Source organism: Diplotaxodon limnothrissa, linkage group LG8 (genome assembly GCF_057381915.1).
Source record: "Diplotaxodon limnothrissa isolate DT_005_m linkage group LG8, D_limnothrissa_male_GT1.1, whole genome shotgun sequence".
Lineage (NCBI taxonomy): Eukaryota > Metazoa > Chordata > Actinopteri > Cichliformes > Cichlidae > Diplotaxodon > Diplotaxodon limnothrissa.
Genome location: NC_140603.1, coordinates 10,485,880 through 10,499,423, shown reverse-complemented (window position 1 = coordinate 10,499,423; position 13,544 = coordinate 10,485,880). Strand labels below are relative to the sequence as shown.

Genomic DNA, 13,544 nt, shown 5'->3' with positions numbered 1-13,544 from the left:
TTTTTCGTGTCTTAAAAAAACTCCTTGTTTAATTAACCACATGTTGGACGAGCTGTCCCAAACTCTGGCCCTTTTGTCTTACGCCAAAGCGTTTTCGTTTTTGTGTTAAACATGGTGGAAGGCCGCGCTCTGAGTTGCTGCCGCTCAGACAGTCACCTCATTTGCACTGTGGGTGGAGTAGCTCTTCTGTCTGGTGTGGTGGTAATAAGTGGGTTGAGATGGATGTTGCCCCTGGACATGTGGCCCCTGTCCTGCTCCCCCTCCAGTTCCTCCATACATCCCTCCATAGGGTTGAGTATAGAGATCTGGGACATTCTCTGTGCTCTGCTGCCTCCGGGTTGAGTAGTTGTGTCTCCGGGTGGAGCTGTGCAGAGAGGTGGAAGCATGCGCTGGGGCGGAGGTCTGCCTGTGGACATGGCGGGCGTTTGGCTCCCATGCTTTGAAGGCCGAGTTGGAGAGAAACGGGTGTGTGGTTGTCTTAGAGAGGCGTGATTGCTCGAGGTGGCTGGGGGGGATGGAGATTGAAAGAGGGGAGTGGATGCCGTGGTGTGCTGGCAGGGGTTGGTGATGGATGTATGACTTCTCTTTAGCTGGAATGGGCACAGGCTGGAAGGCAGGCGGGGCTACAGGCTGGTAGTGGGAGAAATCCATGAGAGGGAAGCTCTTGTAGTAGCTCCGAGATGCAGTTTCAGCTGCAGAGAGACAGGGTGGAGACAGTCTGTGAGACAAAGACAACCATCGCCGTAAAACCTTTAAATAGCCGAGAAGTCTCCCCACCCTCCAGGCTTTCAGTTTGATGAGCATCGAGAAAGATTGGAGCTTTAGCCCAACATTAATCTTGTCGAATCTGTTTTTTATTTTCAGACAGATGTGACCATGAACAAAGGTCTAGTTCTATTTTTAAACTTACGGTTTTCTGTTGTAGTAATACACTTCTCCACCACCGTGCTTGACAAGGTTTGGCTGATGTTTGGCTGATATGCTGTGCTAGGTTGTCACTAATCATGGCGCTGTGCATTTTGCCCAAGTATTTCCAGTTTAGTCTTGTCTGTCCAAAGGACACTGTTCCAGACGTCTTGTGGTTTGTTTAGACGCAACTTGGCAAACCTAAGTCGTGCTGCTTTGTTCTGTGTAGAGACAAGAGGCTTAGTTTCTGACCAAACAAGCCATGCTTGTTCAGTTTTTTTCTAATTGGATTACTAAATTGATGCAGGGCATGAGGGATACTATATTAACACACACCTGAATGCTCAAGACCAGCACCTGGCTGCTTCTGACCCTCTTAATTTCTATGGAAGCAGTGAGGTTGTATTAATTTTTTTCCTTCCAGTCCTTTTCACATGACTGTTAGTGTTGTTATTTTCTATAAACTGTTCAGCATAAACTGTTCAGACTACTTCCATCAGGCAGGAGGTTCTGCAGTATCCAGTCCCGAACCAGCAGACTGAGAGACAGCTTTTTCCATCAGGCCATCAGACTGCTGAACACTTCGTAGACACCTCACGGTCACTTACCAGAATTTCAACATTATGCACTCCATACTGTACATAAATGCCACTTGTTTTGCGCAATATCCAACTGCTGACCTCTGTATATCCTTTTTGCATCTGCTGCACCAGTGTACCTGCACATGCAATGTGACAATAAAAGTAGTAAATGACCTTTCCTCAAATCTTAGTCTTTATAGAATTTGTCCCAAATTTAAAGTTGCCAAAGAGGAAAAAATAAGCACAAATGGCTATTATTACTCTACTCTTTTTAATTCTATTTTATTCCTTTAACCAATGGCAACGTGTGTGTAGACTGTGGGATTTATGTACCAAATATGGGTACACTCATTCATAGTGTTAATAAATATAGCTTTCTGCTCACTTCTTGCTCTGTCACAGTGCAGTGTTACAGTAGAAGTTAAAAAGTTGGGTCGGTAGCGCAAACATGCTATATTTGGCCTCTTTAAACTTGTTTACACTTTGAAATCATTTTCAATTTATCACAGTCTGATGCAGTTCTGAGTCACATGCAGAAGCAGGCTAAGAAATTAACTGTCAATTCACAAACACATGATCTGTCATCATAGGAGGAGGGCTCAAGTCTGAATCACGGTTAATCCATGATGCATTTCTGGCCTCCTGGCTCCAAACTGTCAGCAATGTCACTATTGTTTGAATATATCAGAAAGCTTTTATGCAACTCCTGTAGGCAGAATTGAAAAAAATGATCTCCTCACAAATGGACCGTGTTAGCATGAAAATGCCCTTTTTTATATGCGTAAAAGTTTTTAAAAAGTACATTTAAAGGAGCGGAAAGGAGGGAGTCAGAGGAAGGTGAAGAGAGGATCTGAAAAAGATCGAAGGGCAGGCTGGTTGTTTATGTATTTCCAACTGGCATGCCCTTGAGGTGAGTGATTATTAGTGGTGTTAATCTTCTCTTGAGATACTGGAGGGCAGGAGGAGCAGGAGAAACTGAAGAGTGCAATGGAGATGTTGGAGGTAAAGGTATGTGTGTCAGGAAGAGGGGACACAGCGATGGAGGTTTATAAATACCCTCGCCCTGAGTCTGACTCTGCTTGTGCATGTGTGTGCGCGTGTCATCAGCACACACTGCATAAACTAAACACTGAGGTTATCGCCGCTAGCTTCCTGGTTACATGAACAGTAACCTTGTCTCTGAGTGTGCTTTCATTGTTTTTGCTGGAAAATCAGAGTACACCGACAAAGGTTGCTTCCGCTCTTTTCAAAAGCAAATGTATTTAATCTCAACAATGTCATTTTATTTTATTATTTCATCGAAAAGCATAAAAAAACTTTGAGAACAAGTGAACTCCTATCATGATTCAGTCTGATAGTTTGTTGAGCAGATGGTAACAGTTTCCTGCTTCTGTAATGGAAAACAAGCACAAGTAAAAATGTAACTACATTTGCCTTTAATCTTAACTGCGAATGTTAGCATATCCTGGCAACTAGCTTCAGAGCCAGCTGAGGCATAAGGAGACTAAGGTGCCGCTTGGGGGCCTTATACCAGGAGGGGCCTCCAAGAGCACACGAGACAGGTGACAAATACATGTTTTGTGCTTGTGATATATCAGTAGTTATCATAGAAGAGAGAGCAAGTTATTTAGATAAATGCGTTAACAGACTTAGTCAGCCACTATAAAGGTTGTGCTACATGCATAAGTAACAAATGAACAAGCATGTACAACAAGCATATAACGGCCCTAAAATAAATACGGCCCTGTCCCAACTTCTTTGAGAACTGTTGCTGTCATTAAATTCTAAAATGTGCTAATATTTATCTTAAAATGACATATTTTCTCAGTTTAAAAATTGTAATGTTTGATGTCTTCTACTATGAATAAATGTGGTCTCTGTTTTGCCTTCAGAACAGCCTGAATTCTTTATGTCATAGATTCAACAAGGTGCTGAAAACATTGTTCAGAGGTTTTGGTCTGGTGATAGTACCACCATACAGTTCATGTTCCACTGCATCCCTAATCTGGTGGCTATGGAGGCCATTTGTGAGCTTACTGTCATGTTCAAGAGACCATTTGAAATGACTTGAGCTTTGTGACATCATGTGTTATCCTATTGGAAGCAGCCATGAGAAGATGGACACTCTGCGGTCATTAAGGGATGGAGTAGTCAGCAACAATACTCGGATAGGCTTTCATGTTTTAATGATGCGAAGATTAAGCACCATGGTATCACCCACACAATTTGCAGCCAGCAGAAGTTTGAACTGCTGAAATAAGGCAGGATGGATCCATCCTTTGATGTTGTTTCTAAAAAATTCTGACAGTACCATTCAAATGTTGCTGCAGAACGCAATTGCTTTGAAGATGAGGAGCAGGTCTGCAACCATTTGCGGTCTTCAAAGTGACTTTGGTGTCAAAATGGTGATAGAAAAGCAATAAGTCAGAGTCAGTCTGCTATGAGTTTCTGATTAAATGGGGTCAAGTGGGCGATTATGTCCAATTTATTTTTCTGAAAATGGTGCGATTAACTGTGATTAACTTAGATCAGAGAAAAATCACATTCAGTTACTTGCATTCAGAGTCCAGCAATAACTTCACAGATCTGAGGTTCCAACACAGCTAGTGTTGTAGTTGCTGCGGCACGGCAATTTAACTGCAGATGATATAGGAACTCAGCAACCTTGCTTTTATGTAGGAATAGAACAATAATATAACCAGATGGCAGCTAGAATTCAGCTGCAGTTTTGTAATCAGAGATTTGCAGATGTGGAAAAAAGTGAGGTAAGGTGGTGCAACTAAAAAAAAGAGTCTATCATTAAAGCACTGTGTTCTTAGTCTGATATGAAGGAATCTATTGGATGAGAATATCTCATTTTTTAACTGAAAACATTTTGTGCAAGTCTTGGTAACCAGGGATCAGTCCGCCAGGACCTCTGCTCCTGGCCGCCGCCCGGCTCACAATGCAGCCGACCCCTACGGTGCCTCCTGCGGGTGGTGGGCCTGCAGGAAGATGGGCCGATGTCCCTTTTTCGGGCTGTGCCCGGCAAGGCCCCATGGACTGAGGCCCAGCCACCAGACGCTCTGCAAACAGTCTTAGTTGATTAATGTGCCCATTTGTGATACTGAAAACTATTTTGACTCACAGGGAGGTAGTACACTTTAGCTTCAGACTACTTTCAACCTATCTTTTACAAATATAGGCTTCAGATTTTACCTGTTTTGATTTTGTATTTGAGGTCAATATAAAATTTAGACATTATACAGTAAGTTAAGAAACTGTATGTGCGCTATATTGCCAAAGTATTCACTTGTCTGCCTTAACACGCATATGAATTTGAGTGACATTCCATTCGTAATCCATAGGGTTTAATATGATGTATGCACACTCTTTGCAGCTACAACAGCTGCAACTCTTCTGGGAATGTTTCCAGCAAGGTTTAGCAGTGTGTTTATGGGAATTTTTGATCATTCATCCAGAAACACATTTGTACGATGAGAAACTGATGTCGGACGAGAAGGTCTGGCTTGCAGTCTCCGCTCTAATTCATCCCAAAGGTGTTCTGTCTTGGTATGCTGACCCGAGCCTAACTCGTCCAAAATGTCTTTCCTCCTGAAAACCCCACACCGTAATCCCTCCTCCACCATGTCTGCACTGCTCCTGAGTCCAGTAATGGCGTGCTTTACACCACTGCATCCAATACTTGGCATTGCACTTGGTGACGTAAGTTGCTCGGCCACAAAAACCTCTTCCATGAAGCTCTCAACAAACTGTTCTTGAGCTTGGCCACATGAAGTTTGGAGGACCTTGGCGACTGACTATGAAGAAAGTTGGTGACTTCTGCCCACTATACTCCTCAGCATTCGCTGACACTGCTCTGTGATTTTACATGGCCTGTCACTTTATGACTGAATTGCTGTCATTCCCATTTGCTTCCACTTTATTATAATACCAATAACGATTTACTGTGGAATATTTAGTAGCAAAGAAATGTCATGACTGAATATTATTAGCTGAAATCCTATCATGGTACCATGCTGGAACTCACTGACCTCCTGGGAGCGATCGATTACTTGTTCGTAGAAGCAGTCAGCATGCCTAGGTGATTGATTTTATACACCTGTGCCCATTCAAGTCATTGGAAGACCTGAATTCAATGATTTGCATGGAAGACTTTATATGATTATAAAGTGAATCATGGAATAAAAAGATGTAAAGTACTGTGCAACTTTTTAGTGTACATGCAAGTAAGCTAGCTACACATTTTATGTTGAAATAAAAATAATCATATCTGTATTACCTGCACGCCATATATCATAGAGCTCTGTCCTTAGCAATGACTAGGTCTGTGGGGTCAGATCTTCCTCAAATATTCCTGTACAGTGAGGTTTCTTTGAATCAAATCACACAAAGGCCTTACTGCAATAGCTCATGCTTGTCTGCATGACGTGGTACCATGGGGAAGTAAATCTCCTGTGAAGTCCAGTTTACGTCAATCACTTAGTAACATTTAGATGATTAATGTTACTTAAATGGGATCATGGTGGGGGGCCTCTCTTTAAGATTAAATCTGCTTTCCACGAAGTAAAGGGACCCTTCATCATCTGACAGCTCCTGTACTCTTAACTTGTACTGTAAAGGTTGCAATGTCAGTTGAAATAAGCATCATTTAGCATGTATTTGTGTCAGACTTACCCACAGCTTTGAGGGAGGTGTATTTGTTCAGTCCCACTGCGCTGTGGTTGCTGTGAGGCTGTGGAAGCCCTTGTCCAAATGGTCCATAAGCAGAGTTATTCAGCTGGTACTGTTCTGGTAAGAGATAGACAAAGAGTCAGTTGTAAGTACATGCATGCTTTACCTTTAAAAACAGTCTCACAACATATTCCTGTCTCGTTCGGACAACTGTAACTTCAGCTTTTTAGTGTTTTAAATTGATTGTAACTGTGGTGCAGTTACCAAATGCAGGCACTAAATACATTTACGAGTTATGGCTTTGGGCCATGTGACTTTTTTTTAACTGTGAAGTACAAATTTGCCGGGAGCAAGAATGGCCAACGCATCCTTACAACTTGAAGCACTGCCAGTGCAAAGTGCCTGTACTGTAGCACAGTACATGCGGCAACTTCTTTATTATTTCCCCACAGATTTGTTTAATAGTAATATAAAGTGAAATAATAAAGGTCTGCGTGTGTTGCCTGAAGGTTTTTACAGTTTCAGTTCAGATTATACTAATATTTCTAAACCAACATAATGAATTGTGGCTATAGGGACGCTCTGTGGTCTGCAGCAGTATATACCTTTGCCTCACCAGAGGCAATATTGCATAAAAGACACTGTACAGACCCACTGCATGTTCATCCAGTAAGCACTTCATTAAAGATGTTACACCATAAATGTACATTCAGAACACAGAAAGCTACATAATTGTGAAAAATGAAATAAAATCCATAAAATTTAATTTGTTGATTTGTGAATTTAAAACCTCGTCAGATGCCAAAACAGCATTTTCAAGCTCTGGAAAGTTACTGTATTTTAAAATCTTTGATCATGAGAGTTGCAGGGTAGAAAGGAGAAATAGCTCTTTGTGTACACTGCAAAGGAATCTGTCTTTGGATGAACTCATTTGATTGACCAACGGAGGGCCTCGCTGGATGATACTGCAGCCTAAGGGTTATGACACACCCAGCCAAAGCAACAGGCCACAGCATGCTGCTGGGCTGTCATTAATCGCTGATGAATGTAACTTCATAATGGAGAGATTTCGCTCATTTAGAGGAGTTTATTATTGTTTTAGCCTCCAGCTTTTCTCACTTTTAACACATGCAATAGATTTCCAAGTAATTGCTTTTTTCCTTGTTATAAAAAGCATTTTTCCTTATCCATTGTTGTATTTAATGTTAGATATCCATGCATCCATCCATCCACGCATCCATCCATCCATTTTTTTGGTTCTATGTTATGGGGCAACAGTCTAAGCAGCAATGTCCAGACCAGCATCTCCCTACGCCTCTTCCTCCACCATTTCCATGGTGTTCCTAAGCCAGCGGTCCCCAACCTTTTTTGCGCCACGGACCGGTTTATGTCCGACAATTTTTTAAAGGACCGGCCTTTAAGGTGTCGCAGATAAATACAACAAAATAAAACCAGTACCAGTACCCTCCCAAAAAAAGATTTATTCATAACGCACAGGAAACCGAGTTAACGATTAAAAAATAACGATAAAAAGCGATTAAAAACCCTGAAAACCATAAAAGAGTGGTCTAATATTTATGCCACAAGCTTCTTTCTTTTTTTTTTTTTTTTTACCAAAAGCAGCTGGTCAAGGTGTAACTTCTTAAGGGACATTTAATCAAATGTTAGGGTATGTATATATTTGAGTCTGCGTGTATACTTTGGACCCAGAATCCAAAATAAATTTAAAACTTATTGAGCTTTATATTTAAGATGTACCAGCCTGGAAAAAGAACAGTTTAAAAAAATCACCAAAATGATAAGTGATTTATTCTCATGATGAGTGTATGTAAACTTCAGAGGAGAACTGTAAGTGCAGGATTAACATGAGTTTAAAAAACAAACAAAAAAATATGCCCTTTTACTTTGAGACTGGTAACTTTGGGTGAAACAGTTCCATCCCTGACAGGCAGTCGGTCCAAAGCTAAATGAACCGAGGTTAATGAACAAAGGAACAAACTAGGAGTAAAAGAGTAAATCCCTGGCTATTAGCAATAATGAAGTCCACTGATGCAGCCAGTGCACTTGACGTGAGCCCCAGGGATGGATGGATACACACGAATGTTCACTCTGACACACACATACCTAAACATCCTTCATGAGGTCATCTGAAAGAGAAAGACAAAATTGGTGGAATATAGTGCTTGTATAGTGTCACAGTGTTGGAAGCAGAAAACATGTGAGAGAGGTACAGATGTGTACACTGTATACCTTTTAAATGTTATTCACTAGTGAGAGAGACAGAGAGTATTACAGAAAATGGTAGGATGTACTAGTCGAATAAATTAGAACATTTTTCAGAAACAGCGGGATGGAGAAATGTCAAGAGTTAGCCATTATGGTAACAACATTAACACAACTCTGAGACTACACACACACACACACACAAGTAAATAACCTAGTGGTACTGATGTTCCAGCATTTGCCAGATTAGTGGGGGGAAAAGTCCTTTTTATGCCATCATCGTCCTTATCATCATTATCAATACCTCCATCTTCCTGTCATGAAGCTATTGGACCAATAAATAACCAAGCGATCACAACACACTGGCTATTAATTCAACACTTGATTAACATTTGGTTGTAAAATGGTTTTGATCAGACAGCCACCCAACCTCCAACGGTGAGCCTATTTATAGGATCCACTAAATGTGTGCAATGCTAGCTTCCTTATTCCAAGTCACTGTGATGGACCTGTGATGTGTTGTACAGATGTGAGACTAGCCAATGATCATCCAGTGAACATTTATCCCAAAAGCAGAAGTATTTCCAGTAAAAGAATGCATCTGGCACGGATAAAATTGCCTTCTGTTGTGTGCTACATGTGAGAACAGGCAACTTTAGACAATGTCTCGACCTGATTCTCCAAACATTGTGCATAGTTCTTGTGTAGAAATGGCTTCTGTTTGCCATGATTTCCAGATATGCTTCCACAGGTTTGATTCATTTCGATCTAAACCTAATGAATCGGTTTAGAGAAGGGAAGTAACATTATTGTGTTACAAATCGATGGTAAATGTGTAAAGAGTCAGATGTGAGACTGTAGTTCCTGGTGTGGCCATGGCTCTGAAACCAAGTCCATCCCCATGCCCAACTTAACAGTAGAAATGAACATGTGTACAGCCTGGCACAATTTTTTTTTGTCTTTAAAGCAGTGGCATAGGGTGAGTTTATAGAAAGGCAAGCAGGAACTCATTTGAAACTTCTCAGCTTGCCTGTTTTATGAAAGTAGAGATGTATACCGCTCCATTATCCAGACTTTCCTCACTAACATGCCTAAGAGGTTATTAAAAAACGTTTTCAGACTACGCTCTAATAGCTCTACATCACACATTGCCAAGGTGGTTATTAAAAGAAAATGTGTATGTTAGGATGACGGAGGGCTTGTTTACTTGTTAATGAAAGCTTTATTTCCACACAACACAGCTCGTAAATAATCTCAGTGAAAACAGAGCTTGTCTCTGCAGCTTGTCTTGAATGATAAACATTATAAGTTTAGTCAAGCCTGCTTCCAGAGGCAATAGCCAACGATGGCAAGAAGATGGGAAACTTGTCTCGCAGGCAGTGAGAGAAGCTCATGAGACACATGGCTGTTTGAGATGCAAGGAGAGAGATTACTTCATGTTTGTTTTAATTGATGTCTGTATTTAGATTACACTGGGCAAGCAGTGCTGTTTGCCTTGCTTGCCATAACAGAACAACACTGCTCTAAGAACTGATGCTCTCTTTCACAACAACTCGAGTTGGTGGATTTTTTTTAACTTACCCGCTGGGTTTTGTGAAGGTTTAACTTTAGGGCCGGGGTCACTTTGACACACAATAGTGCCAAGACAGGCAACTGTAGCCAGCAGTGTGTCTCTGTACTGGACTTCTCTACAGTCCACATTTGTAGTATTGGTGCCATTTAATGAAATGATCTGTCAAATAATAAGCCTGCTGTGTGGTAGCACATCCAAGATGTCTTAAATAAAGATTATTGTTTTGTTATTTAGCATGAACTACTACCTCTGCTTCTACAGAGCAGCACCTCAGTTCTACTTACCCTGTTAATTCCTATTGGTTTAAGGGGTTTACTTATTTCTACACAGGACTACATAGAACCTTGTGAAAATTGTCTTTTACACATGACTTTAGAGGCATTATGTTAACTGTTGTCTGTATTTTTGCTTACAGAGATTTGCAATTTGGAACATTTTAGAACCCAAAAAACCTAGAGGGCAAAAAACATAGCGTTGGTGGCAAATGTTTGTTAGATTTTTCCCAACCTATTGGAGATTTAGATTTGAGGGGTTTCAGCTAATCTTTTTTTTTAAAAAAAAACCTTTGGAGCATTTGAGAGTAACTTCAGTAAACTGTGCTGAGGAGAACAGCACATTGATTTAAATGGTAAAATAACTGGTGCTGGTAATTGGCCATCATTTTAGGTTCAGATGACGTCTCGTCTGATTTAAATAACCGAGACATTGATTATTAATAACACAGACTTTTTCTGATTTGCAGCTTTTTATGATGAAAAGGACGATATGTTTTTCTCGCAACATGAAAAATACTAGGTTATCAATAAATTAACAAGCAAGGGCTCATAGTTTGCCAGATATCTTCACTTTCCAGAGTGTCTAGCTATTTAGCAGAGTTTTAGAAGGCTAATGATGCAGCAACAGGAGCTTCAAATTCATTTTCAGGTCACAAACTTAAAAGCAGTTAGAGTTTTCAAGAAGTTTAAGTGCTTTTTAATGCAAAGGGATTCACACTTCTTCAGTTTCTCTCACTCTCCCTCCCTCAATAACTTCCACACACACATTCACACGCACCAATCATCTTCCTGCTGTTTGCACCAGCCTGCAATTGTGAGTGCTCGAGACCATGATACATTGTTTCTGTGCATTGAGCGTGTTTGTGCATCTCTGAGTGTGCGTTGGCATGATACAAATGATACATAAAAGGAGTCTTATGTGCCGTGGGGAAAGAGATAAAGGAGAGAGTGCACTGCATGGCGTCTCTCATCTCCAAGATAACACAGGAGCATCTTTGTGTGTCCGTGAACAACAAAACTGCAGTGGCAAGAATAAGGAGACATAAGTGCTGGGAATAAAGCGAGTAAGGAGGGTGGGTACAATGTCTAATAACGGTACGATCCAACGTGAAAGTCCGTGTGCATCATCACTGAGTGTAGTAGAGGCAGTGTGAACAAACACAACCTTCTCCCACATCCACTTACTTTATAACCCTCGCTCTGTGCGACTGGCTGAGTCAGGCGTACACGTGCCTTTTGTGAGAATAATAAACATGACAAAAACACGGGAGTACAGATTCGTACTAAGATCATTAAGTAGTTTGCCTCTAATTGACCCCAGGGAAGAGTTGAGAGGGCAGGAAAACATTTTGGATGACACAAGCACTCAGAGTCACTCTTCTGACAGCTGGGGTAACAGGGAAAAAAGAGATGTGGGAGGAGAAGAGGTGAAATTTGTGTTTGGAGTGATTTGTTACTGGGTCACCCTACTTCTGCAGTCGACTTTGATAAATAGGTCATCGCTTTTTGCTTCAAGCTTTCTATCTGCAATGACTCATATTTGTTAGAGACCAAATATTTGCCTCCTGTCTCCAGTTAACATCACGGATGGTTCATGTACATCTCAAAGTATGTGACTTTAAAGGCTTGTGACTTCTTGACGTTTCTAACCTATAAAGTCAGAGTGAAGCAGGATTCAGAGCTTCTGTAGTGTGACATATTTCCAGATGAAATGTAACGTGGGCGCATGGATTTAAACACAGGTCTGACGACAAAAGCTAACACATACTGGTTACGCTGCCAGAACCACATTTAAAAATATTTATATATTAAAATATGCTTGCTGAAAGTTATTGGTTTGCTTGCTACCCAAGAGCTTAATGGCCAAGTGCACTTTTACCACAATCAGAATCAGCTTGATTGGCAAAGTATGTGGACACACGTATGGAATTGGGCTCCGGACATCTTTGCAATGGTGCAAAGAAGTTGGAATAAATGATGGAGTCAGTAAACGATGGAAAAGATATTTTAGAGACAATGGACAGATGGCAACAGCCAGGATAACAAACTTAAGGCTTTTTATGTGGGAATCCAAAATTCAATGACTGACATCAGGGTGGTAATATGTGACTCTTACATCAGTGGTCCCCAACCCGGCCACAGACCGGTACCGGTCCATGAGTCGTTTGGTAACGGGCCACGAGATTTGAGACTCGGGTGTTAAATTCATGGTTTTTATCGGTTTTTAGCGTTATTTTTTTTAATCGTTTTTATCGTTAAATCGGTTACCCTGGGTCTTTTCCCGTGTGTTATGAATAAATCTTCTTTTTTTTGGTACTGGTGGTGGTTTTATTTTGTTGTATTTATCCGTAACACCTCAAAGGCCGGTCCATGAAAATATTGTCGGACATAAACCTGTCTATGGGGGAAAAAGGCTGGGGACCGCTGTTTTAGATAGAATCTGTGGCTTGTGTACTACAGCAACAGGCTGTAAAGAAGAAGGAGCACAAAACCACAGATCTGCAGAACATCTCGTTATGGTGCTCAGTGGAACCAAGTGGATACTTCAAACTTTTTTAACAGCGTCCTATAGGCCAGGTCCAACAGCAGCAACAATCCCAAAGGTATTTTCTGCCTGGTATAGGTTACACAGCAAAAGAGTGCTGTGTAACCTATATTTAGATTAGTTTTCATGTTACCTAATAAGCTATAGTTTAGGATCTATCTGCACTCTCGCATAAAAGGATAAAGTCCACAATCTTTTTTAAGTGAATGTCAGCACAAGAGAAAATGGCAGCAGTCCTCTCAACAACCCTGCAATTAGTTCAAATGTGTTCAATTACTCTGTGTGTAATGAGTTTTACTTTTTTCCAAAGCCACCTCTGCTTTCTTGTCTACAGTGGAAAAACCAATAATGTTCATCTGTTTCCTACCCCAGCAATCTATGCAGTGCTCCACTTTGTCCTGTGGCTCAATAACGGAACAGTTTGGATGGTGAATACATGTACATACATTGTCTGTCAGTTTAGATTCAGTACAAATAGCCTGAAAAGTAAAAAAATAAAAAAATAAAAAAATAAATCCTTGAAACAGATGCAGATGAAGAGCTCAGAAACGAGCGAAGAGCAAATGAATATCTGGGACAGAGGGAGGTGATTCATGGTGCACTGACCCTTAAATGTCATGCTGTGAGTTGCTTAAAACCATTTCATAACCAAATATATATATACATACATATATACACACACACACACACACACACACACACACACACACACACACACACACACACACACACACACACACACATATATATATATAGTAGATGGTAGA

The 13,544-nt window shown here is 40.8% G+C and overlaps 1 protein-coding gene across 1 annotated transcript in view; it reads right to left on the bottom strand.

The window, feature by feature from the left end:
- Window positions 1-144: 144 nt before the first annotated feature.
- shisa8b (shisa family member 8b) overlaps window positions 145-13,544 on the bottom strand; it is a 38,275-nt gene continuing 24,875 nt past the window's right edge. The window contains exons 3-4 of the mRNA XM_085360449.1: window positions 6,165-6,278; window positions 145-692 (exon numbers count right to left, since the gene is read on the bottom strand). Coding sequence (XP_085216575.1) covers window positions 145-692; window positions 6,165-6,278 — 662 coding nt within the window. The remainder of the gene's footprint in view (window positions 693-6,164; window positions 6,279-13,544) is intronic.